Source organism: Tiliqua scincoides, chromosome 11 (assembly GCF_035046505.1).
Source record: "Tiliqua scincoides isolate rTilSci1 chromosome 11, rTilSci1.hap2, whole genome shotgun sequence".
NCBI classification, from domain to species: Eukaryota; Metazoa; Chordata; class Lepidosauria; order Squamata; family Scincidae; genus Tiliqua; species Tiliqua scincoides.
In genome coordinates, this window is record NC_089831.1 from 6461904 (window position 1) to 6486301 (window position 24398).

The following is a 24398-nucleotide window of genomic DNA, read 5'->3' on the forward strand; positions in this document are numbered from 1 at the left end:
TTCCCCTGCCTGCAGCTGGATCTTGGGGAGCTCCGTGACCATGCATCTGCTTTGCACATGGAAGGTATCTGGTTTAATTCCTGCCCTCTCCTGTTAGGGCAGGGAAAGATCCTCCTCTGGGAACCCAAGAGAGCCTCAGTTGTGGATCATTTCCGTCTAGCTCAGTGGTACCCAAAGCGTCATGGCGCCCCCTCAGCCTCTTACTCCCAGATCAGCTGAATGCCACCATCTTGGATCTCATGAAATATTGCGTGATCCAAGGTGGTGGTGTCCAAATCTCATGAGGTTTAGGCGCTGTCTTCTTAGGTCTTGAGTGATTTCATGATATCCAAGGTGGCAGTACTTGGGAGAGCTGGTAGGAAGGACAACCAGGGGCATCCTGTGGCACCCCATGTGAGTGTACCATGGCTTCTTAAGACACCGTGTTTGGGAACGACTAATCTTAGCTTACACCTCGCACACCTGAGCTTCCTGTGTTTGTATGGGAGAGCCGAGCTTTGATGGAGGTGGAATGCTAAACTTATGTGTGTGAGTAGGCTAGAGAGTAGATGAGATCCTCAGGGTGACCTTCCTTGGATGGCAGCGCACTTGATTGTGCTGGCAAGTTGTGAGCTGTGTCCCAAAAGTGGCTCCAGGGGAGAGTCCTCACAGAAACGTGGATCACGGACCCGAAAGAGGGAAAGCTCTAATCCTCCTGCCGCCATTGCTTTTAACCCTTGCCTCTCCTCCGCCCTCCCTGCTCTGAAGGCTGTGCGGCAACCGACTTGTGAGTGGCTGAGCTTCAGGTAGGTGTGGCTCCCCCTGGAGACGGATTGTCCCTCCGCCATTTTGTCTTGGGCTTGGTCAGAGGCAGCCACTTGCCCGCTGGAGCACGATGCTTGGTGACTGCGGTTGGGCGCTAATCATACATTTTTTTAAGGAAACCAAAGCTCTACGTACACTGATGACACTGTACAAATAATACAAGTGGATATTTTCCCAACCCTTGCTCCCCCTGCTCTTCCAAAAGACCCGCATGGCAGCTGAGGTCTCGCGTATTACTGACCTTAGGAGGATGCGCTTCCCCCCAACCCTCCGATGTTTGCATGCTGCCGGAATAATGCATCTGCCGTAAACCACTCACGCCTTGCTTCCCCCTGTCTCCTCTTTGTCTCCCCTAACACTTCCAGTTCTGCCCAAAGCAAGCATTGAAGTGGAGTCTTACTCAGCTCACCCTGGTGACCTCCTCCAGTTGCGCTGCCGGCTGCGGGATGATGTTCAGAGCATCAACTGGGTACGAGACGGGGTCCAGCTGTCAGAGAACAACCGGACACGCATCACGGGGGAGGAGGTGGAGGTCAGGGACGCCGTGCCCGAGGACTCAGGGTTGTATGCCTGCATGACCAACAGCCCCTCGGGAAGCGAGACCACCTACTTCTCCGTGAATGTCTCAGGTTTGTTAGCGAGCCGCTGCAGGGGGTGATGAGTGGCGTTGAACTGGTGGTTGTCTAAATGAACAGTGTCTGGTCTGGCTGTGGGGAAACTCCACTTCTTGGCTATGGGCAGGTTTCCAATGTTCCTCGGCCACTAGCTTGCCTTCCAAGACCTCTTAGTAACCCTCCTCTTACCTGCCATTCGCCTGCCCACTGCCTGCCTCTGCTGTTTCCTGTATAAAACAGAGGAGGAAGTGCGGGGAAGAGAAGAGTGGTGGGCTAGAGAGTATCTGGTTCTCCTCCTCACTTCCCCTTCCAATTCCATCCTCTTCCTGTTCAAATTCAGGTAGTGGGAGGAGCAGAGGCAGGCAGCAGGTGCCAGTCTGCCACCAGAAGTAACCGTTTTGAATGGGCCAGCCCTGCCTGCAAGGTTGTGGGGAGCAGATCGTGTCTCAAGAAATGAGAGGCACTGGGGGTTTAAAATGGTATGGAAATCATACCCTCTGGCTCAGAAGTCCTTCTCTCAAATGTTCGTGGGTTGTGATGAAGGCCCTCTTCCCATGCGCAGAGGCACTGTTGACTTCATTTTTCCCTTCAATTGTTCAGCCCTGGCATTTTAAACTAATTTGGGCTTAAATTATGCCCTCGTGTAGGGAATAAAGTGTGATGTTCCCTTGACACAGAGGAGTCAAAGAACCTGTGTAACTGTATAGCATTTGAGCCAGCCACTCCCTATGAGAATCTCTTAATGCCTCCCTTCTCTTGGCTTGATGGTTAAATGTATCCTTAGAATAATATACAGTGGGCCTTCCATATCTGTAGGCTTGTCATCCATGGATGCCAAGCTCGAGACTGGAGCTTTCAGAAGGCCTCCCGGACACAACCGGAAGGGTTCTGGGGAGGCCACATGCAACCTCCAGTAAGTCAATGTGGTCATCGACTCCCCCCCCCCCCCCGATTTCTTTATCCACAGAATTTGGTATCCATGGGGGACCCTGGAACAGATTCCCCACGGATAGCAAGGGCCGACTGTACTGTACCTACTTGGTCAATTCGCTGTCTAAGGCGGAAATGAAAGTGGTCGTCCCCTTGTCAAGTTCAGTGGACCTACTCCGATTGGTAGGACTGGGGAGGACATAATCAAATGTGTTGTGTCTGCTGGCCACTGCGTGTTTGACACTAGACTTTCCTTGACCATTGCTCAGATCAGGACTCCAGCCTTTGCATAGCCTGGTGATAGGGCCCATGGAAAGATGGCTACCCCAGACTCCTCATCTGAGTACTGACACAAATAGGGGCTTTTCTTTCTGTGCCTGGAGCTCTCCTTCAGCCCAGAAGCCCTTTCCCAACCTTGTTTGCCGAAGTCCTGCCTTGGGTACCATACTGGGTTATAGTCAAGAACACTCCCAGAGCTTTTCTAACTGGGTTGGCTTTCCATTGCTGGGACCAGAAGCAGTGGCATAGCTCTCGACCCTTCTTAAAAGAGACCAGTGGATGCCTTTTAAAAACCAGACTGTCACAAGTGCTAACCAGTAGGTGGCCAGGACAGTCCCATGCAGATGAAGGCGCTGCTCTCTCACATCAAATATTAATTGTGTTCCTGAGAGAAAGTGTCTGTTTTCCCAGGTTATGCTTATGAAAGTGCTACCAGAACTGGCAAAACCAGTCTGGCCACAGGCCATGGTAGGGTAGAAAAAGTGAGTGCATGTTCAGGACACGGATAACTGCTTCTGTACCACTTCCAACTCCCGAAAAGCTACTATTGGAGAGGCAACTATACCCTGATTTTGTGGTAGCACAGCAAAAGCACAGGATATCTTGATAGGAAGCACAATTCTGCTTCCAGAGAATCTCTCCTCCCATTTGTTTTTAAAATAAAAATCAAGTTTCTGGCCCTCATGGGCCAATGCCTGCTGAAATCTCAATACAATTGCCAGTTTGGGGGGGGGGGAGAGGCTTCAGCATTCCTGCCTACTTCTTTGCCCCTCTCCATGGCAAGCTCCGAGGAGGCTTATGCAAAACATTAAATGTGCAACAATTTGCTCATTTGGCACAAATGTCCTGGAACTCTCGGTTGCACAATTCAGCCATGGCATTAAATGGAAAGGGCTGGAAAGTTCCTCCCTCTTGTGATTATGAGGTTCTGTCTAGACAAGGAGTTCATCACAGGATCACACTTTTTCCTAGGCTATCCCATTCTAGATTTCCACAAGGAAGAATCACATGTTTTCATTACTCCCAGATATTGTTTTTGTTTTAAATTAGCTGATGTCAAGTCAAGAAGAAGAGCTGTAACCATTTCCTGATACGTTAATTGCTTTTAACCTGCAGGGATTCCTTCATCCCTGCTGCCAAATGGGGAAGCGACTTGAGCATGCAGCACGCCCCCTGCAGTTTGAAGTGGCACAGTCCAAGCACCGCTTTTTTGTCATGCAAATTGCCATTTGGCTCAACTGGTCCTGGTGCTTGCTACTGACTTCCACAAAGTGATGAAGTATAACACCTACAAGTCCTTTCAGTGGCCAGTTGATCTATGAGGGTCCTCAAATTTGGACTAGCTTTGGTTGCCAACATTTCTGTCCCAGGTGGGAGAAGTCCAGATTGTGACCTCACATTGCTCTTCAGAGGTGATCATAGCATGTCCGAATCCCAATGGGATGGCATAGTTTAGCTCCCTCTCTTCCAACTCTGTGCTGGGGCAGGGACTTGCCCTTGCAGCACTGAAGCTGGGAGATGCCGGGCAGTGTTTCCCAAACTTACCTGGGTCACAATACAGCCTCTTCTGCCCGGCTCCACATCTTGGGCCTCTAGTGATGTCTTGCTAGATCCAAGATGGTTGGTGCCCAAATCTCACGAGATGTTTGTGAGATCCAAGATAGCAGCGCCCAAATTGGGCACTACCATCTTGGATCTCACAAAATTTTGTGAGATCCAAGATGGTGGCTTCCAGGGAAATTGGAAAGATGGGCCACCTGGGGCATGCAGCTGCACTCCTGGGCTAGGACAAAGGCAAGGCACCTCCAAGGCTAGCTTGAGGTTGGCACAAAGGGGTTCTCCTCCCTTCTCCAGGCTCGGCAGAAGGGATCTTGCCAGAATAAAAATTTGCTTGACATACAGGATAATATCCCTGCTGGATCTAGCCAAGAGCCTGCCTAGTCCAGTATCCTTGTGTTCTGCAGTGCCACTGAAGTCCACCAACAGGAGTTGGCCATATTCCCCACCTCTGTCTTTCCCCTGGAATTGGGTATTCAGAGGCAGATGTGGAGGTTAGCATGTAGCCATCACAACTCATAGCGAGCTGGCAAACTCAGCCAGCCAGCTAATCCGCAATGGCGTCATGTTTCCTATGTTCCCTCTCATTGCTACACCATGCGCAACAGGGCACCACAGCAGCTCCTTGCCAGAGTCCAGCAGGTTCTGCTGCGCGGAACCGATTTCCCTAAACTGGTGTGCGCTATAGAGGAAGGCACAAGGTCATGTGGCTGGGAGACTCGTGGCTGTCCTGTAATCGGCATACAAGGAGTGCACGACTGTGCATCCCCTCTCGGCCTCACACACCAGTTCACCGCCAGCTCAGCTCTGATGTCGGCTCTCCTCTTTTTCAGATGCTCTCCCTTCTGCCGAAGATGACGATGACGATGACGATTCTTCCTCGGAGGAGAAGGAGGCGGACAACTCTAAACCAAACCGTACGTTTGAGACAAATCTCTTTTAATAACGTGTCAGTGGCTAGTTTCTGACACCGGAGAGTTTCGTCTTCCAGGCCCAGCCGAGATGGGCAGCGATGCTTTTCCAGCTAATCTCTGCCTGCTGGCAGTATCATGTGTCATTCACAATTCTATCCATCTTTGGCCCATTGAGAGCCCTACATTCAGTCAGTGACGTTCTCACTTCAGGGCTGAGCGTTAGAAAGGAAAACTCAACACTGAGTGCAAATTGGGGCCGGGGAAGAATTGAGCTTAGTTTTGCCCTGTGGAAATTTTTCAGCCTGGGGAGGCTGGATTCAGTCATCTGAATTCTCAAATAAGAGGCACACTGTGTTATGCTAAAGATCCGCTTCTGTTGGTGCATTATAGATCCAGATATGAGCGAGCTGTTGCCCCCCGGCTTTGGATTATTGTAGCAAAATACAGCAACATCCTTTCCTGCTTGTTTGCAATTGTAAATCCAGCCATAAAAGTTTTAATCCACAATTCCCATTTGTGGGAAACTTAGGGCCTGATCCTAAGCTTTGTGTGCTGGCTCACCGCCAGCGTGCACTGTTGCAAATGTGTGATAAGGCACATTTGTGGGCCCTCGCTCCGGTCCTCTGCCAGTGCTAGCCCAGCGCTGGCTGGCGCTGGGCTAGTGCTGGTGGAGCACTGGAGCTCCACTGCTCGGTGGTTGAGAGAGCAGAGAGGAAGTTGGGGGCATGGGGGAAGGTAGGGAGGAAGCATTCTGGGGCATGGGGAAGGGAGGGGAGGAGGCGTTCCAGGGGGAGGGAGTGGGGCGGAAGGGAGGCAAAGCTCCACCGGGTGGGGAGAGGGCAGGGAGGAGGTGTTCTGGGGAGAGAGAGCGGGGCAGGAGGGAGGCAAAGCTCCACCAGATCCAGAGCCTCCATGTCGGGCTGGCTGCCCAACACGGAGGCTCTTACTTCTACACCAACCCTTGGGTCAGTTTAGAAGTGAGTAGGGCTACTCAGTTGACCTGGGGGAAGGGGACAAAAGTCCCTTTCTCCCGAGGAGGCAGTGGCGGCTCCCTGGTGAGCACAGGTTGCAGCAGCCCCTCTCAGCAGCAAATTACCTGAACTGAAAGAGAGGAGGAAACATTGGACCTTTATAGTGGGCAGTGCATGAATCCCACTGGCTCTGAGCACCACCTAATTCCCAAGACCAAGAACATGTCAGGCTGTGACAAAAGTGCCCTTGTTTAAACTCTCTGAAGCTCCTTCTTCTGACCAGCAGCCCTGGTGAGGCAGAGAGCCAGGACCCAGTTCATGACTTGTAGGGATCCTTGTTCAAATCCTGAAACACCTAACCCTTTTTCCAGGAAGAAAAGGTAGGAGGGATACCATCTGTTCTGCTCATAGGGTGTGTTTTGTATCTTATTTATCTTTCACATTTTTATACCACCCACCCTCCAAGGAGCTCAGGGTGGTGTAGATGGTTCCTCCCCTCGTTTTGTCCTCCTAACAACTCTGGGAGGTGGGCGAGACTGAGAAATAGTGACTGACCTAAGGTCACCCAGGAAGCTTTGTGGCAGAGCAGAAGCAGATCTTCCAGGTCTAAGTCCAACTCCTGAACTACAACACATAAGAACATGCGAGCATCCTGGATCTCCTATCTTATGAGGTTATCAATGCCACACAACACCCAAGTCACTCCTATCACAACTCACTCCTGTCTCATTATCTTGGTTCTCCTCCAGAAGCCATTCCACCTTACTGGACATATCCTGAGAAGATGGAGAAGAAGCTCCATGCTGTTCCAGCTGCCAAGACGGTGAAGTTTAAGTGCCCGTCCAGTGGGACACCCACCCCTACGCTCCGCTGGCTGAAAAATGGCAGGGAATTCAAGCCTGACCATCGCATTGGCGGATACAAGGTAAGGGTCCCTTCTCAGCCAGTGGCGTTGCTATGGGGGTGTGGGCTGCACCAATGCATGGGGGGGGTGACACCACTATTGTCCAAAATTTATAAAAACTTGGTACATTTGAATAGTACCATCATGGTAAATATCATTCAATGTGTAATTTCATGCCAAATTCAATGAAACAAACGGCACTAAAATATCTCTATCCTATCAAAAGTTATACAGGGTGACCCCCAAAAAACCAGAACCCATAAAAATTTGATTAAATCCTACAAAGCTCCAGGAAATTTCAAAATGTCTTTTCCTTGGTTGACCAAGACATATTGGGGAAGATTATTGTTCCGATATTTCATGCACAAAGTCGACTTGTATACCCCGAAAGAAAAAAGAAGAAAAATTAAAATTAACAGTTTTGTTCAAAGATTTGTGGGTTCTGTTTTTTGGGGCTCACCCTGTAGCAAAAAAAAAAAACACACCAGTGGGGCGGGGCAACGGTGCATCACCACACCCACCTCCTGGGGCTTTGCCCCTCCCACTGTGTGGGAGGAGGCCCATCTTGGTGGTGACAGTGCTGGCCTCCTGCGCCAGATGATGGGAACCCTAGTGGCGTCGCCGCTCCTGGCCATCCTTTGGAGAAGAGAGGAGGCTCTGAGAACAAGGAAACGGGCGATGCCTATTGCTGTTCATGAATATGCATGTGCTGCTTTTCAATCAGGAGCTCTCAAAAAGCAGTTTGCAGGCCAAAAAGGAAAATTGTTTGCTGTCTCGAAGGGGCTCGCAATCCAAAAAGGAACACAAAGGAGACAATAGCAGCCTCCCCTCCAAAGGATGCTGTGCTGAAATGAATAGGGACAGTTATTCTCCCCCTGCTAAAATATAAGAGGGTTGCTACTTAGGAGGGTTGCTACTGGGCAGGGGGTCTGGTCTAGAGGGTAGAGCCTCTGTCTGCCTGAAGATAACACCCACAAGGTCGCCAGTTCGAGGCCACCGGCACCATGCGACCTTGAAGCAGCTGACAAGCTGAGCCGAGCTATTCCATCTGCTCTGAGCATGGGAGGATGGAGGCCAGAATGTGAAGCCAGATCGGAATGAAACACCTGAATGTAGTGGTTCTTGAAAGAAAGAACCTTCTTTGAAATTGTAAAAATCCCTATTTAATAAGGGATTTAAATAAAAGCCTGCCTATGTAAACCGCCTTGAATAAAGTCTTGAATAAAGACCAAGAAAGGCGATATATAAATACCTGTTATTATTATTATTACTTAGGAGCTTCTTTGTCCAGTAAGCAGGTTGTTTCTTGATACTCAGTGGTGGTTAAAATGTGCCATATTAAGGTTTGCTGTTCTGGTCTGGTTTTTCCTTATGGTTACCAGATACAAAGGGGGACAGAGTGCCTACCCCTTTAGCCATTGTACAGAAGGGTAATCTTGCCAAGTGTAGCTCAGCATGGAAGGGTTTAAAAAGGTGCACCTCCTAAAATTCCCTCTTCTATACAATGGTTAAAGCAGTGTTTCTCAAACTGTGGGCCGGGACCCGCTAGGTGGGCCGTGAGCCAATTTCAGGTGGGTCCCCATTCATTTCAATATTTTATTTTTAATCTGTTGGACTTGATGCTACCATGGTATGTGACTGCATTTGGGGAAATGTGACAGACGTACTTTGAAGAAGCTACTATGTGTATTCTTTTAACAATGATAGTAAATGGGACTTACTCCTGGGTACGTGTGGGTAGGATTGCAGCCTAGGATTGTGAAAAATGTTCCTGCTTGATGATGTCGCTTCCGGTCATGACATCACTTCCGGTGGGTCCTGGCCGATCCTCATTCTAAAAAGTGAGTCCTGGCGCGAAACGTGTGAGAACCACTGGGTTAAAGGGATGGGCTCTCTGTCCCGCTTTGTGTCCGGTAACCCTGCTTATGGTCCTCCCAGCCTTTCTTACCTTGTGGGCCGTCATCTGGGGAGGACATTTCAAAGGCTTCTTAGCTTCATTGCTGCACTTGTTCAGTCTAGTTTGTGGGGTCTTTTTGCATTTTCACTGCATCAGGTTGTGGTGCGGAAGAAGCAAGCTGCTTTTCAGTTGAAGTGGGTTGCCTCTTCAGCTTGTGTAGAAATTGGAAAAGAAAATTCCAGCTCTTCAGCATTTGCTTCTGTTGTTTCCATTTCTTAATGGTTTGCCCTGTTTTTTTTTTATTGTATAGCACTTGTATGAGGAGGGCTTCTCCCCTCAATGACCTTGGGAGCCACCTGAAAATGTGGTGGGGGCACGTTGATCTCTCTTTGGTGCTCCCTGTTGAAAAGAGTGACTGCAACACACACTCACTGTTTCCCCTCAGTTGTTGCAGCCTCACAGCCCACTCCTATGCTGGCTGCCATCCTGGCAAAGAGGCAGCCAGAGGTCTCCAAAGAGGCAGCCAGAGGTTGCCAAAGAGGCAGCCAGAGGTCTCCTCAGGGTAAGGGAACACTGGTTCCCTTACCTTGTGTTGGGCCCCAGCAGCCCCAGATCTGCACCAGCTATTTAGCTGATGCAGAACCAAGGAGTCCCATGTTGGGCCTGGGAGGGGGGATAGGATGTGGCAGCGACCTTTGCTGCCGTCCCTGCTCAACCACCCAGGCCTGAACCACCCCCTGGGCCGCACTCCCCCCACCCAGAAAAGCCCCCTCTCTGCCACCCTCCCCATGCCCTGGAACACCTCCAAACCACTCGATGTAGAACGTGCCACTTGTGGCTCCCAGCAGTAGTCCAACTGATGAGGAGGCCCAGTGCCAACTGGCGCTGGCCTCCCCACTGGCGCCTTTCCTTTCCTGGTCACCACAATGGTTGCAATGGAGACACAGCAACAGGATCAGGCCCTCAGATATGGAAGAGAGGTTGCAAATTTGCCCTCGCCCTCCTGCTCCTCTCTGCCTGAGGGAGTAAAAGGAAAGGAGCGACCGCTTCACTGGCTGCTTTCCTCCCACTCATCATTGCTGGTGCGATATTCTCGGCGGCTTTTTCCACAAGACTTGCAGGTCTTTCGGGAAAGGTGTGTGCGATTCCGTTGCCACCACGATGGGGGCACAGCAGGCCCAAGCACAACTTCTTGGGCTTCCTCCCCCCCCCCACACACACACCGTTCCCCAGATGTAGGGACTTCTTTCCAGTCCCCAACAAGTTGATTGGTGAAGCAGTTGGTGGTGACACATTTGACAGGCAGGGTGGAGCCTGAGTATTGGGGGCTCCTCCCCCAGGGAAAGTTTCCCAAGCACAGTTTACCCTGTATCTGAACTCTGAGACTATCCAGTTAAAGGATCAGGTAGCATCTGTTGGGAAAAGCCTATGTCCCAGGCCCTGGAGAGCGCCTTGCCAATCAGAGTAGCCTAGTGGTTCCCATGGCGCCCTTCTTTTGCAGTGGCCTATTCTTCCCGGCAATCCTAGGCGGTGCCATCTTGGATCTCGCATTATCCAAAATGGCGGAACCCAGGAGAGCCAGGAAGAAGAGGCTGCCAGGGACATCGCTTGTGAGTTCACCATGGCACCCAATTTTGGGAACCACTGGAGTACCCCATTCTGAGCTAGATGGACCAAATGCCTGTGTGCGTATCGGGCAGCGTCCTCCACTTGATGCTTAATTCCCAGAGATGTGGGATGTTATACATTGTCTCACATTGTGAGAATGGATGATGGCTGGATCCCAAAGGATCTCCTCTATGGAGAACTTGTGCAAGGAAAGCGCCCTGCAGGTAGACCACAGCTGCGATACATGGACATCTGCAAGAGGGATCTGAAGGCCTTAGGAGTGGACCTCAACAAGTGGGAATCCCTGGCCTCTGAGCGGCCTGCTTGGAGGCAGGCTGTGCAACACGGCCTCTCCCAGTTTGAAGAGACACTTGGCCAACAGTCTGAGGCTAAGAGGCAAAGAAGGAAGGCCCGTAGCCAGGGAGACAGACCAGGGACAGACTGCACTTGCTCCCGGTGTGGAAGGGATTGTCACTCCCGAATCGGCCTTTTCAGCCATACTAGACGCTGTTCCAGAACCACCATTCAGAGCGCGATACCATAGCCTTTCGAGACTGAAGGTTGCCAACAACAGGGATGTTACATAAGATGTAATCATTCAACCCATTGATTGCTTTAAAAAAAATCGGATGACTAATCAGCTCCATGTGACGCTGTTGGTCCTGTTTTGTTTTGGTTTGTTTTTTCGTGGCCTCTCGTGAATCATCAGCGACCTTCACAGATAAGCTCCTGCTGCAGCTGGGAAAGTATCCCGCCGTCAGCCAGGTCCGAAGCCCCTTTCGGCCCAGCCCCGCCATCTCCCAAGCTTTTCAAAGCCGAGCGGAGGAGTTTGCCCGAGTGTGTGACAATGCAGGAGTCGTCCTGGCTCTGGTTGCTGGCTGCCGCTGGCTTGTCTTGGATGCCTCATCCCCTCGCCTCCAGCTCGAACAACATGTTTCTATCCGGAGTGACTCACAGCACAGCGTGGCCTCTATGCCTCCCACCGCTAGTGTCGTCCAGGGCCCTGCGTTAATAAAACTCCCTGAGCGGGAGCACTGACACAGACAAGCACTATCCTATTCTGCCTTTCCTTTCTAATCTTCCTGCCTGATCGTAGGAGCATTACCTTGGGGAATCAATAGTGGCTTTAATGAGGCATGGATAAGGCTCGTGAATCAGACAGTCCCCGTCATATTTCCTCCTGGGCTGAGCTGAATCCGGCCACGATACCTTGTCACTTTGCAAGCGATGATTCTGTCCAGAGAAAGTCACGCAGCAGCTTTTTGATTTTCTAATCTGGCTGCCCTTTTTGCAGCTCTCTCTTGTATAGTCTCAGCTGATGAAGCTGGCTTGTAACCTTGGCAAGCCCAGGGAGCAGCTGGGGAGGCAAGGAGCATGTTGTGAATCTTGCCCAAGCCCATCCGTAGGCCATTTTTAATGTCGGAAAGCCAAAAATGCTCAGCTCAGACAGGGTGCTTTGGGATCTTGAGCGCCATGGGGGCCAACTTGAGAGGCTTTGCTAGGAATGCCAGCCAGAATCATCAGAAGCATAGCATATGATCCTGGCTGAACCACCAGTCGGACAACATTCTGACCTGGAAATAGGGCACCTGTTTCCCTAAGATGGGGTCAGCAACACTGTCAGCAAAGGGGCCAGATGGCCAGATGGCAGATGTCATCACATCATCACAGAACTCCTGGGGTGCCGAGTTCCCAGAAGTGGCTGTGCAGAGCTTGGCTTAGGAAGCAGAGCCTCCAGCATAATTTCTTGCGTGCCAGACAGGGCATGGCAGAGCCACCTGCCCAGATTTGCAGAGTTCCCTGTGCCACAAGCCTGGTCAAGAAGCTCTGCCATGCCCTGTTGGGTGCGTGGTGAATTAAGCAGGAGGCAAAACAGGATCTGATCCATGGGCTGTAGGTTGCCAATCCTGGTATGCAAGGTTGTGGTGACCTCATATAGATCACCATGCCCTATTTCCAGGTCTACCATGACTACCTCTGCAGAATTTTTCCCTGTCCTGGAGTTCTTAAACAAACAAGCACCCTCTTTGGTTGAACAGTGACCTCCCCAAGGATAGCTGTACAATTGGAAGGAAAAGAGTTGCAACTGTTAATGCCATTGATTGGACCTTATCACAAGAAAGCCAATTGTTGGAAATTCAGCTGCAGTTGCACCGCTGTCAATCTCTCTCCCTTCCTGGTTAGGGCTCTCTTGAGGTGCTTCCGCCATACAAACCTAAAATCTGCATAGGATTTCAAAACAAAACAGCAGTAAAATTTCTACAGCGCTTTGGAGGTATTAATAATTTCCTTTCAAGCCCAGAATTTCATAGCACTTTTATAGCTTTCCCCTTCCTGTGTTTCGCACCAGTTTAGATGTTCCAGCAGAATCCAAGTGGTAAAACTTTTCTTGTGACTGAATGGTTTCTTGTGACTGAATGGCAGGATGGAGGGCTTGTTCATGTGAATGCAAGACTCCCTGCTTGTAGAAAGCTAGCATATGAGGGTTTTGGCTGACATGATTTTATAAGGTGGTTAGGCAAATTCAAAGAGGCCAAGCCTGTTGCCAGCTATTAATCATGGCAGCTGCCTTATATCTGCAGATTCAGAGGCAAACCTCCAAATATCAGCTGCTGGAGAGCAACAAAGAAAGGTGTATTACTTTCTTCTCTCACTTATGGGCCTCTCAGAGGCATTTGATTGGCCACTGCGGGGGGGGGGGGAGGATGCTGAATGAGATTGGCCTTTGATCCTGTTGTTTTGCTTGCTGCCTCCTGCCCTTTTTGTCTCTGAGCCTTCATTGCGCACAGCCTGCACACTTTCAGGTAACACCTTGCAAAGCACACAGATTAAAAACTTTCCCCCCTCTTTATTTTTTAAATGTCAGAAGGCCCAGTTGGCCAGGCACCACCTACTCTACCTCTTGCCTGAATCAGTGCTGGAGCAGTGAAACTCTCGCATGAGACAGAACCCGCAGTGCCCCGGTTGGATTTGTGTGCCACCGTTCACCCTCTTGTGCGTAGGAGAGCAGCTGGAGTACTTTCAAGACCGGTTCCTGTGCTGGCAAAGGGAACTCGTCCCACTCGTCAATAATACCAGCTTCCAGATGTAGTTGGCTCTGTGGTCAGCCCAGCAGCTGGCAGCAATTATTCTCTCTGTATAGCGAAAGGGGAGGGGGAACATGACCTCGGACTGCAATTATGTGTAGTCTAGAACACGCAGCACAGGAGCCGTCTGACCTTGTTGACCTGCTCTGGTATGAAAAGGCTGAAAGGGGCAGGAGGGTGACAGAGGTGTTCCTCCACCCCCAGGGACCTATTGACAGGTAACCTTGCTCAGCCACCTGCATCCTTTCCACAGGTTCGTCATGCCACCTGGAGCATCATCATGGATTCAGTGGTGCCGTCGGACAAAGGCAACTACACCTGCATTGTGGAGAACAAATATGGGACGATCAACCACACCTATCAACTTGATGTGGTCGGTAAGGAGACCGGGGGGGGGGGGAGTGAAGTGCTCCAGAGCTTAGATGGTCCTTGGCATAAGTTGTCACTGGTGAGCTGAAGTGGCCAAGAGACTTAGCTGCAAAGTAGGATCCCCTGGCCTAGGTCCTGTCTCAGTCATGAATTCACTAGGAGGCCTTAGGCAAGCTGTACTCTCTCAGCCTCAGTCTTCTCCATCTGCAAAATGGGGATTATACCACTTACCTTACAGCAGTGGTTCCCAAACGTACCTGGGTCATGACGCCCCTGCAACTTCTTCTTCCTGGCTCAACCAGGTGCCGATCTCAGGAAGTCTCATGAGATCCAAGATAGTAGCATCCATATATCACAAGATTTCATGAGATCCAAGATGGCAGCACCCAAATCATTCGAGATTTGGGTGCTGCCATCTTGGCTCTCGTAAGATTTCATGAGATCCAAGTTGGAAGAGCACAGGAGAACAGGTAGGAGGGGCCATTGGGGACATCCCATGGCACCCTTGTGATGGCCGTGATGCCCTAAGGCATTGCGACACACACTTTGGGACCCCCCTAGACTTACAGACAACATCAGGCTCAAACTTGTGACATCCATTTCAGACTTGGAAAGGGCTATATGGATGTTGCTCCTGCTGATGATTTATAGCTCAGAAAGATGAGCTCACTGGGCAGGCAAAGGAAAGTGGTTGCCCAAGATTTTGTTTTTAGTGGCAGCAACAGCTCCTTCTTTCGGCTACTTGCCTGAGATTGCTGTCTATACACAGTAGCTGGCTATGATGTTTATCCTGCTACTGTTACCCCTGCTGCAGCCAATGTTCTCCCAGTGCCAGCAGTAGTGTGTACCTCTGTCAGTTATTGGTGAAAGAAGCTCTCTAGAGCAGTGGTTCCCAGACTTCTACACGGGCACGATGGCACCACAGCGATCACAGCAGTATTTTGGTGCCTTGTAGAGTTTGGAGCAGCTGGGAAGAGAATGTTGAACATATGACTATATCTGTGAAGATTCTTGTATCCTGGGTCCATCTAGCCTGGTATGGTCTACAATCAGTGGTTCCCAAACTTATCTGGATCACGATGGCCCCACATCCTCTTCCCAGCTCAGTCGGGTGCTGCCATCTTGGATCTTATGAGATCCAAGATGGCAGCGCCCAGGAGAACAGTTTAGAGGCGCCACCAGGGACATCCCTCAGTTCCCCTGTGAGTGTGTTGCAACGCTTTGATACACACTTTAGGAACCCTTGGTCTTCGTCAAGAGTTTCCCAAACTGTGGGTTTGAACCCATCAGTGGGTCACAAGCCCATTTTTGGTGGGTCACGAAAAGTTTTTTAAACATTTTAAAAATAAACTTTGCATGTTACCCTTGCCCAGTTCTTGCAGATGCAAATTGTTAGCTGGAAAGCTAACCTGTGGTATGAGATCATCTTCATACCCCCAAATTAAAGGTTACATGCCGTAGATCATGTGTAAACCCAGTTTCAGCATTTTATCTGGCCTGCAAGCCCCTAACTGCATATCTTGCTCTCCAGTTCAGCCCGCTGGGTACCCTGGAATGCCTGTAAAGGTTTGGGGGAACAGTCCTTGAACTCCATTTCTAGGGAGGGTCTAAGCAAATGTCTACACACACATACTATATGAAAGGTCTCTGGCAGCTTTGGGGACACTGGACTCCTATTATTAATTATTATTAATTAATAATGTTAATAATGTTATTAATAATAAAAATACATTTTTATCTAGTGGGTCTCAGTTGAGTGTCATTTTAAAAATTGGATCCCGGCACTCAAAAGTTTGGAAAGCACTGGTCTACGTTGATACTTGCTCACCAAGGTTTCAAATGAAATCTGTCTCTATCCTACCTTGAGAGGCTGTCAGGGACTGCAGAGTTGAGCCTAGTTGCTTTGCTGCTAAGCTGTGCTTCCTGTCATTGAAGTTCTAGGTTTAGGAAACTGAGGACTGAGAAACTAAAGGAGTAGCTATGTTTTGATGGTCAGGCCACCTGCTTTGCACACAAAACAACCTAGGTTAATCCTGACATCTCCAAGTTGGGCTGGGAAAGACCCCTTTCTGAAACTCTGGAGCGCCACTGACAGTGATGACCTAGAAAGATCAAAGGTCTGACTCAGCGGAAAGTAGCTTCAGTGGATATAAGGCTTTCCTTGCTGGATCAAATCAAGATCCATCTGAAATGGCCACTAGCTTGGGGTTTAAAAAGGATTGGACGGATTCATGGTGGCTCCGTCTAGTAACTTCCTTCTAGCCATGAGAAATACAAAGCCTCCATATACTGAAGCAGTGTTCCTGTAAGCAGGGCCTCTGAGAGGAATTTTATCAGGGGGTACAAAGTTTCTTTTCAGCCCCTTTTCTCAAAAGGAGGGGAGGGGGAGGAGTGAAACAGAATGGGGAAGGGTGGTGACAGGTGAGCAGAATAGGGGCAGGGGGAGTAGAAACAGGGTGGGGGAAGAGTAGACCAGCTGGAAAAGTCTTTGGAGCCCAGGTCTACCAACCCATGTGGCATCAATAGTGTCCCCAACATCCCATGCGGGCAACAAGTCTTGAGTAGATAGGAAAACATAAGATCTCAGGAAATTCCTGGGGCCCCTCCTCTGGCTCCTGGGCCCCCCTTTTGATCCTGGGCCTGGGTACAAATTACCCCCTTTACCCCCCTCTCCTAGGCCCTGACTGTAAGTACCAGGTACTGGAGACAAACTGTCTTCACACCCTTCTTGCGAGCTTCCCAAACAGATCTGGCTGGCCACAACTGAACACAGAATGCTGGATTAGGACATCCTTGCAAATAAATTCCCCAAAGTTACTAGTCCACAGTTTTTTCAACCAGCCCGTGTAGGCCATTTCTCTTCCATTTCACTTCATGTCCCCCTTCCACTTGTGCCTGGAGATGGTTTTTCTGAGCCAGCAAGTTGGTATTTTGCAAACCTGGAATAAGGCCTTTGGTCTGATCAAGGAAAGCAGTTCCTGTGTTCTTGACCAGATGCTTATCATTGTCCCTACCTGAGCTGGCATTTAGATTCTGCAGATAAAAATTCTTTATAAGTAGCTGGATGCACATTACTGTGTGCCTGGATGTGAAAAGAAAAACTGGTTGGGTGAATTTTGCTGGTCTTCATTTGCCAATTTGTCCAGACAGTGTCTGTCCTGGGTAGGGGGGTGGAGATAAACCTTTTTGTTTGCCTCCAAGTCAGCTTCTCTCCCCTGGGTGGGTCCAAAAGGCCAGCTCCCCTTCCCAAGCGGAGGTTTTTATTTCATTTTTCACGTTAACATTTATGATAATTTCAGGATCCAGACAGAAACCCTTTCTGTTCCTCGCCACCCTCCCCAATTAATCCCCTTATTAGCCTTAATTCCCAACCCGGCCAGCTGATCTCTGCTGTTCCACTTGTGGAGTTGCTCTAAATGCCACTAAATGAACCATTAAGAATGCAATTTAATTTGATTACATTGAGCAAACTGAAGGGGAATAGTCCACCAGGGGGAACAAAGGGGTTTGTTAATGCTCACTCACCACAGTGGCGGGCTCTTTGTTAATCGGCTAGGCCCTCATTAGGTTTGTTTGACCTTTGACCTCCTGGTGAATAGGTAGCCATGTTAACTACCTTCCCTGACCCCCTTCCACCACCACCCTCAGGAAAAAAGAAACCAAAGTACAGGTGGGGTTGCCAACCCTCCATGATTGGTCTGGAGTCTCCGGGAATTGGTATCAATCTCCAGGTGACAACTGGATGCAAATCCTTGAGACTTTCACAGGGCTCCCTTTGAGGAGGGGGCAGAATCTCCAGGACCAGCTTCAGTCAGAGGTGACAACCTTACCCGCTGGTCTGTGACAAAAATAGCAGCTGTCCAGTTGTCCTTCACAATCATCGACGTGGGTTACTTGTCGTGTTTGCAGGTGTGATGATGTGGGACCTCATTCTCTGGTACTTGAACCCAAAGACCTTGTGGTCTGATCATTGGTTTCTCCTGTCCATGGTAGTTCAGGCTCCTTCTCCAATGCACCCAGCTCCTGGGTTGGAGGACATGCAGTTCAGATCTTTCTCTGCATGTTGCCTCCAGCCTGGCCCTGTGAAGCCTCCAAAAGCTTTCGGGCTTCCAGGCTTTGAGCTACTGCTCTGCCAATAAGCTGCATAGTAGTAGGCAACCTTCAGTCTCGAAAGACTCTGGTATCGCGCTCTGAATGGTGGTTCTGGAACAGCGTCTAGTGTGGCTGAAAAGGCCGATTCGGGAGTGACAATCCCTTCCACACTGGGAGCAAACGTACTCTGTCCCTGGTCTGCCTCCCTGGCTATGCCTTCCTTCTTTGCCTCTTTGCCTCGGCCTGTTGGCCAAGTGTCTCTTCAAACTGGGAAAGGCCATGCCGCACAGCCTGCCTCCAAGCGGGCCGCTCAGAGGCCAGGGTTTCCCACTTGTTGAGGTCCACTCCTAAGGCCTTCAGATCCCTCTTGCAGATGTCCTTGTATCGCAGCTGTGGTCTACCTGTAGGGCGCTTTCCTTGCACGAGTTCTCCATAGAGGAGATCCTTTGGGATCCGGCCATCATCCATTCTCACAACATGACCGAGCCAACGCAGGCATCTCTCTGATATAGGCAGCACTTCAGTTCTCCTGCATGGTCATGAAATGGCCACTAGTTGCAGAATCCATCTTTTGCTTTTCTCTCCCATGATCTAGCAGAAGCACAATAAATTACAGTAGGCCCTTGGAATCCGCAGGGGGATCGGTTCTAGGACGCACCGCAGATACCAATTTCCATGGATAATCAAATCCACAGAGAGAGCCTCGCAGGACCTCTTGGATGTGCCTGGAACGCTCTTCTGGTTCACACCTGCAACTGAAGACACCTTCTGGATGCCTCTGAGAGATCCTGTGAGGCCCTCCAGCCATGGGCTCAGCACCCACCGATACGGAAATCCGCAGATGCCGAACCCTCAGATAAGAAGGGCCCACCGTGTGTACCCTTCGCAAGTCTCGCCAGCACTGGTTGTGTGCGTGTTTGTACTACCCAAGCTCTAATTCAAATGAAGTGCAGGTGAAGTTGCCAGTGGGGGGGGGGGAGGTGTTGTGCACTTCTTTCCCTGCAAAAAAACTCCATGCAGACTTAAAACTTCCATGTTATGGAGAGGGGGGAAAGGCTCTTCTAGGATTCTTCTCCCTGATCTCTTGTTGTCTAGAAGCAGGGAACATGGTTGGTTGGCAACCTTCAGTCTCGAAAGACTATGGTAGAAGCCTACAGCACCTGGTATTCCCAGGCGGTCTCCCATCCAAGTACTAACCAGGCCTGACCCTGTTTAGCTTCCGAGATCAGACGAGATCGGGAGATAGTGTTCAGTATAGGGAGATGGTTGGCAACCTTCAGTCTCAAAAGACTATGGTATAAGCCTACAGCGCCCGGTGTTCCCATGCGGTCTCCCATCCAAGTACTAACCAGGCCTGACCCTGCTTAGCTTCCGAGAACATGGTATAAGCCTACAGCGCCCGGTGTTCCCAGGCGGTCTCTCATCCAAGTACTAACCAGGCCTGAGCCTGCTTAGCTTCCCAGACGAGATCGGGAGATAGTGTTCAGTATAGGCAGATGGTTGGCAACCTTCAGTCTCGAAAGACTATGGTCTAAGCCTACAGCACCCGGTCTTCCCAGGCAGTCTCCCATCCAAGTACTAACCAGGCCTGACCCTGCTTAGCTTCCAAGATCAGACGAGATAACCACATTCAGTCATGGAATTTCCCCAGCTTACCCCAAGTCTTAAAGTTAGGCAGCTCCAACTCTGCCGTATTTGTGTGTGAACTAGTTGTGATTCCCTCTCCGTCCTTTCCCCTGCCCCGTTGCTCCTTCACACCCTCTGCTCTATTCCAAGTGTCAGAGCCGCCTTTTTGGGTATTGTAATACAACCTCCGGAGAAACAATGGAAATCTCAGGGGCATTTGGTGAGTGGTGGGGAGAGCTCTGTAGCCTATTCATTCCTTTTGGCTGCGGCTGCCCTGGATTTTTTCTGGGTCAAATGGAGTTAAAAACAGCTCCAAACCTTTGGCGGTCTCCACATCAAAACTGTAGCCCTGGTCAGCAGAGCCCAGGTGGTTGTGGGCTTTTCAGAAACCATGTGATTAAAAAAAAATCTCCTGGGCCATGGTGCTCAAGATCCCTTAATGCAGATTAATGTATTCAAGTGATGCCTTATATACATTTATACCTCACTTTTAAGGCAACTAAATTGGCTCCTTTCACACCACCTTGTCAAAGTGGGGTAGCAGTAAAAGAACAAATGATTTCCACTCTTCCATTTTATGTGCAAGGCTGGGGGTGGGGACTCTCCTCTGTGCCTGTGGTTTTGTGCAGAGCGCAGCATTTCTCAAACTGTGGGTCGGGACTCACCTAGTGGGCCGGACCCTGATTTTGGGTGTCCTAACCAGGTCTACTCAGATGTAAGTCCTGTTTTATTCAATGGGACTTACCCTCAGGAAAGTGTGGTTAGGATTGCAGCCTTGGATGGATGGATGGATGGATGGATGGATGGATGGATGGATGGATGGATGGATGGATGGATTGATTGATTATTCCTTTGTTTTAATGTAAAGCTTGATAGGTCTCGATAGAGTGTCATTTTAAAAAGTCCATCCCTGTGCTTGAATGTTTGAGAACCGCTGAGTGTGGTTTTGAGTACCACTGAGTAGAGTGTTTTGATCTTGCAAATTTAATGTGAACTGCAAATGTGCATTGCGCATTGGTCACAGACCAATCTCTCCATAACTCCTGTGGCACGCTGTCTAGCTGAGACCGTCTACCTTGGCCTTCAGCACCCCTGGAGGGCAGGAAATATGGCAAGGCGTCTCTCTCCTGGTTGCAACTGGGAGGGCTGTGAAGCCCTGCAGAAAATGCGCTCTCTAATTTGAGGCAATGTGAGCTCTTGGCAGAGGAAGGGCCAGTCTTGTGATATTTACTTCAGGAAGTAGAATATGATTTTAGGACCCCGGGGGGGCCCCCCCCACTCATCGAGGATCCTTAGTGAGAGGGATTAGAGGCGGAAGCATTCCCTTCGTGTTTTTAATAAGTGACTGGCTTGGATGGGGGGGAGGAATCTTGGCTCCAGCCTCTTGCAATGAGGGGGAAGAAAAAAAAAACTTCTTAATCCCTACTTTGTCACATCACAAGCGGAGATGTGAGAGTCTCAGACGGCAGCAAGGATTTTGTTTCCTTGCCCACCCGCCTAATTTTCTTCGTTTTCTGGGAAGTTGTGGTTCAACTTCTGATCTGATTGTTAATGTCCACTCATTTCTGCTCTCTTAATGGGGGCGAGGGAGGACCAGGCAGATGCAAATGCTTTTTTGCTTCAGAAGTCCTGATCCTTGAACCCTCATTTCTTTAGCACAGTGATTTTCAATGGTTTTTCTTCTCATGGCACACTGACCTCTTTGGTCTCTGCCTCTTGCAGTCACTTCTGTAGAACTCCTTGCCACAAGATGTGGTGATGGCATCTAGCCTAGATGCCTTTAAAAGGGGATTGGATAAACTTCTGGAAGAAAAATCCATCACAGGTTGCAAGCCACGAGGGGTACATGCAACCTCCTGGTTAAGAACATAAGAACAGCCCCGCTGGATCAGGCCATAGGCCCATCTAGTCCAGCTCCCTGTATCTCACAGTGGCCCACCAAATGCCTCAGGGAGCACATAAGACAACAAGAGACCTGCATCCTGGTGCCCTCCCCTGCATCTGGCTTTCTGACGTATCCCATTTCTAAAATCAGGAGGTTGCATCTAACCCTTATGGCTTGTAACCCGTAATGCATTTTTCCTCCAGAAACTTGTCCAATCCCCTTTAAAGGCATCTAGGCCAGATGCCATCACCACAAGCTGTTGCAAGGAGTTCCACAGACCATCCACATGCTGAGTAAAGAAATATTTTCTTTTGTCTGTCCTATCTCTCCCAACACTCAATTTCAGTGGATGTCCCCTGGTTCTGGTGTTGTGTGAGAGTGTAAAGAACATCTCTCTATCCACTCTGTCCATCCCCTGCATAATTTTGTATGTCTCAATCATGTCCCCCCTCAGGCGTCTCTTTTCTAGGCTGAAGAGGCCCAAACGCTGTAGCCCTTCCTCATAAGCAAGGTGCCCCAGCCCAGTAATCATTTTTAGAAGGAGGTTTTAGAAGGAGGCTACTTTAGAAGGCCAGATGCAAGGCAGGGCACCAGGATGGAGGTCTCTTGTTATCTTGGGTGCTCCCTGATGCATCTGGTGGGCCACTGTGAGATATAGGAAGCTGTAGTAGAAGGGCTTTTGGCCTGATCCAGCAGGGCTATTCTTATGTCTGTTTCTGGGAGACTCTTCCAGGTTCTGCAGTTCTGTTTCTAAGGCAACAATCTGTAGTAATGAATTGTCTGTGCATCTTCCTGGCAGAGGAAGATTCGTTACTACAGGCAATTTTACTACAGGCAGTTGCCCTAGAAACAGAGCCGCAGAACCCGGAACAGTTTTTCAGCCATTTTCAACAGCTGTGCTCCAAACCCCTGCGACACACCTGTGGACCTTTTGCAGCACACCATAAGAACATAAGAACATAAAAACAGCCCCACTGGATCAGGCCATAGGCCCATCTAGTCCAGCTTCCTGGATCTCACAGCGGCCCACCAAATGCCCCAGGGAGCACACCAGATAACAAGAGACCTCATCCTGGTGCCCTCCCTTTAATCTGGCATTCTGACATAGCCCATTTCTAAAATCAGGAGGTTGCACATACACATCCTGGCTTGTACCCCATAATGGATTTTTCCTCCAGAAACTTGTCCAATCCCCTTTTAAAGGCGTCTAGGCTAGACGCCAGCACCACATCCTGTGGCAAGGAGTTCCACAGACCGACCACACGCTGAGTAAAGAAATATTTTCTCTGTTCTAACTCTCCCAACACTCAATTTTAGTAGATATCCCCTGGTTCTGGTGTTATGCGAGAGTGTAAAGAGCATCTCTCTATCCACTCTGTCCATCCCCTGCATAATTTTGTATGCCTAAATCATGTCCCCCCTCAAGCGTCTCTTTTCTAGGCTGAAGAGGCCCAAATGCCGTAGCCTTTCCTCATAAGGAAGGTGCCCCAGCCCCGTAATCATCTTAGTCGCTCTCTTTTGCACCTTTTCCATTTCCACTATGTCTTTTTTTGCCTTGGCACACCGGTTGAAAAGTGCCGCCTTAGCATCTTGAAAGCTCTGTGTGGGTAGGTGGAGTGCTTATGTAGCGTTTCCAAGATGGCATCGGGCCCTTTCTCAACTTGTCCTACCAGTGCAGGAACCACATGGCTCCCTCATGTCCCTCAGGCTCAGGGGTGATAAGTTCAGAGTCTCACTGTGGGAGATGGGGACTGCTGATATTCATGCCAAAATCCCTGGGTGTTGCTGATGTGGGAAGCAACAGTGTCAGCAGCAATTCCCACTCTGAGTCGGGGCATCCAGCTTTACCTCAGTAGCACCTGAAGTAGCCACACTGCAGCAGATTCCGTGTCACTGAGGTAAAGTCAGGGGCCACGCAGGCCACGTGGTTCTCTTTAGCCAAGCTTGTGTCTTGGGAGTCCTGAGAGTGTCCCATATCTGTGCCTCCCCTCATGTGTTTAGGGAGCAAGACACCCATGATGTGTTTGTAGCTTTCCTACAACCAGTAAAATGGCCAACTGGAGGTGGATTTGGGGAGAGCCAATGCTCAGAAACACCCATGGAGTTAAATTGGAATTTGGGAAGCAAACAGCAGCAGTGGTAGTTTTTATTAAGAATACAGTACCTTATTAGACAAAAAAAAAAAGCTTGCAAAGCAACTTGCGTGCAAAATGATTTTTTTAATGGCTTCCTGTCTCAAAAGGGGGCACACGGTCTGAAAAAGGCACAACAGAAACACCACCAGCAAGAACCATAGTAGGGGATACCATATTGGGATGAACACAGACAGGTGCTCTTTCCCTGTTGAATATAAGACAGCCACTACTTTCAAAGCTTCCTCTTCACCCATGTGCTTGTGGTGCGGCCTGCTTGAAACAGTTTTCTCCCGTGTCCTTTCCAGAGCGATCGCCTCACCGGCCTATCTTGCAAGCTGGCCTCCCTGCGAACAAAACCGTCTCCCTGGGTAGCAACGTGGAATTTGTTTGCAAAGTCTACAGTGACCCTCAGCCCCACATCCAGTGGCTGAAGCACATTGAGGTCAACGGGAGTAAGATCGGTCCCAACAACCTGCCGTACGTGCAGGTCTTGAAGGTAAGAGGAACGCATCTTGGCCAACGTAGCATTTTGCTGACAAAACATGGAAGGAGACTCTTGAGGGGTGGAAAGATATTGCTCCATTTGGAGGGCAGGTGAGAAGTCTGTTTCCAACTAAGCTGCCCTGGTTGAGTCACACCAGCTAAGTTTACAACTTCCACTTTCCTCCCTATTGTGGGATTGTTGCCACAAAGTGTGGGAAGCGGAAGCAGGAGGCAGAAGGATATC

The 24398-nt window shown here is 49.8% G+C and overlaps 1 protein-coding gene and 1 pseudogene across 4 annotated transcripts in view; one reads left to right on the top strand and one right to left on the bottom strand.

The window, feature by feature from the left end:
• FGFR1 (fibroblast growth factor receptor 1) overlaps positions 1-24398 on the top strand; it is a 122391-nt gene that overhangs the window by 60043 nt on the left and 37950 nt on the right. For 2 of the 4 annotated variants that reach the window (XM_066639396.1, XM_066639397.1), the window contains exons 3-7: positions 1170-1433; positions 5018-5101; positions 6819-6994; positions 13818-13941; positions 23977-24167. In XM_066639396.1, the coding sequence (XP_066495493.1) occupies positions 1170-1433; positions 5018-5101; positions 6819-6994; positions 13818-13941; positions 23977-24167 (839 nt within the window). The remainder of the gene's footprint in view (positions 1-1169; positions 1434-5017; positions 5102-6818; positions 6995-13817; positions 13942-23976; positions 24168-24398) is intronic. The other 2 variants (XM_066639398.1, XM_066639399.1) reach the window with 1 other exon arrangement.
• Positions 19174-19296, bottom strand: LOC136662628 (5S ribosomal RNA; annotated as a pseudogene).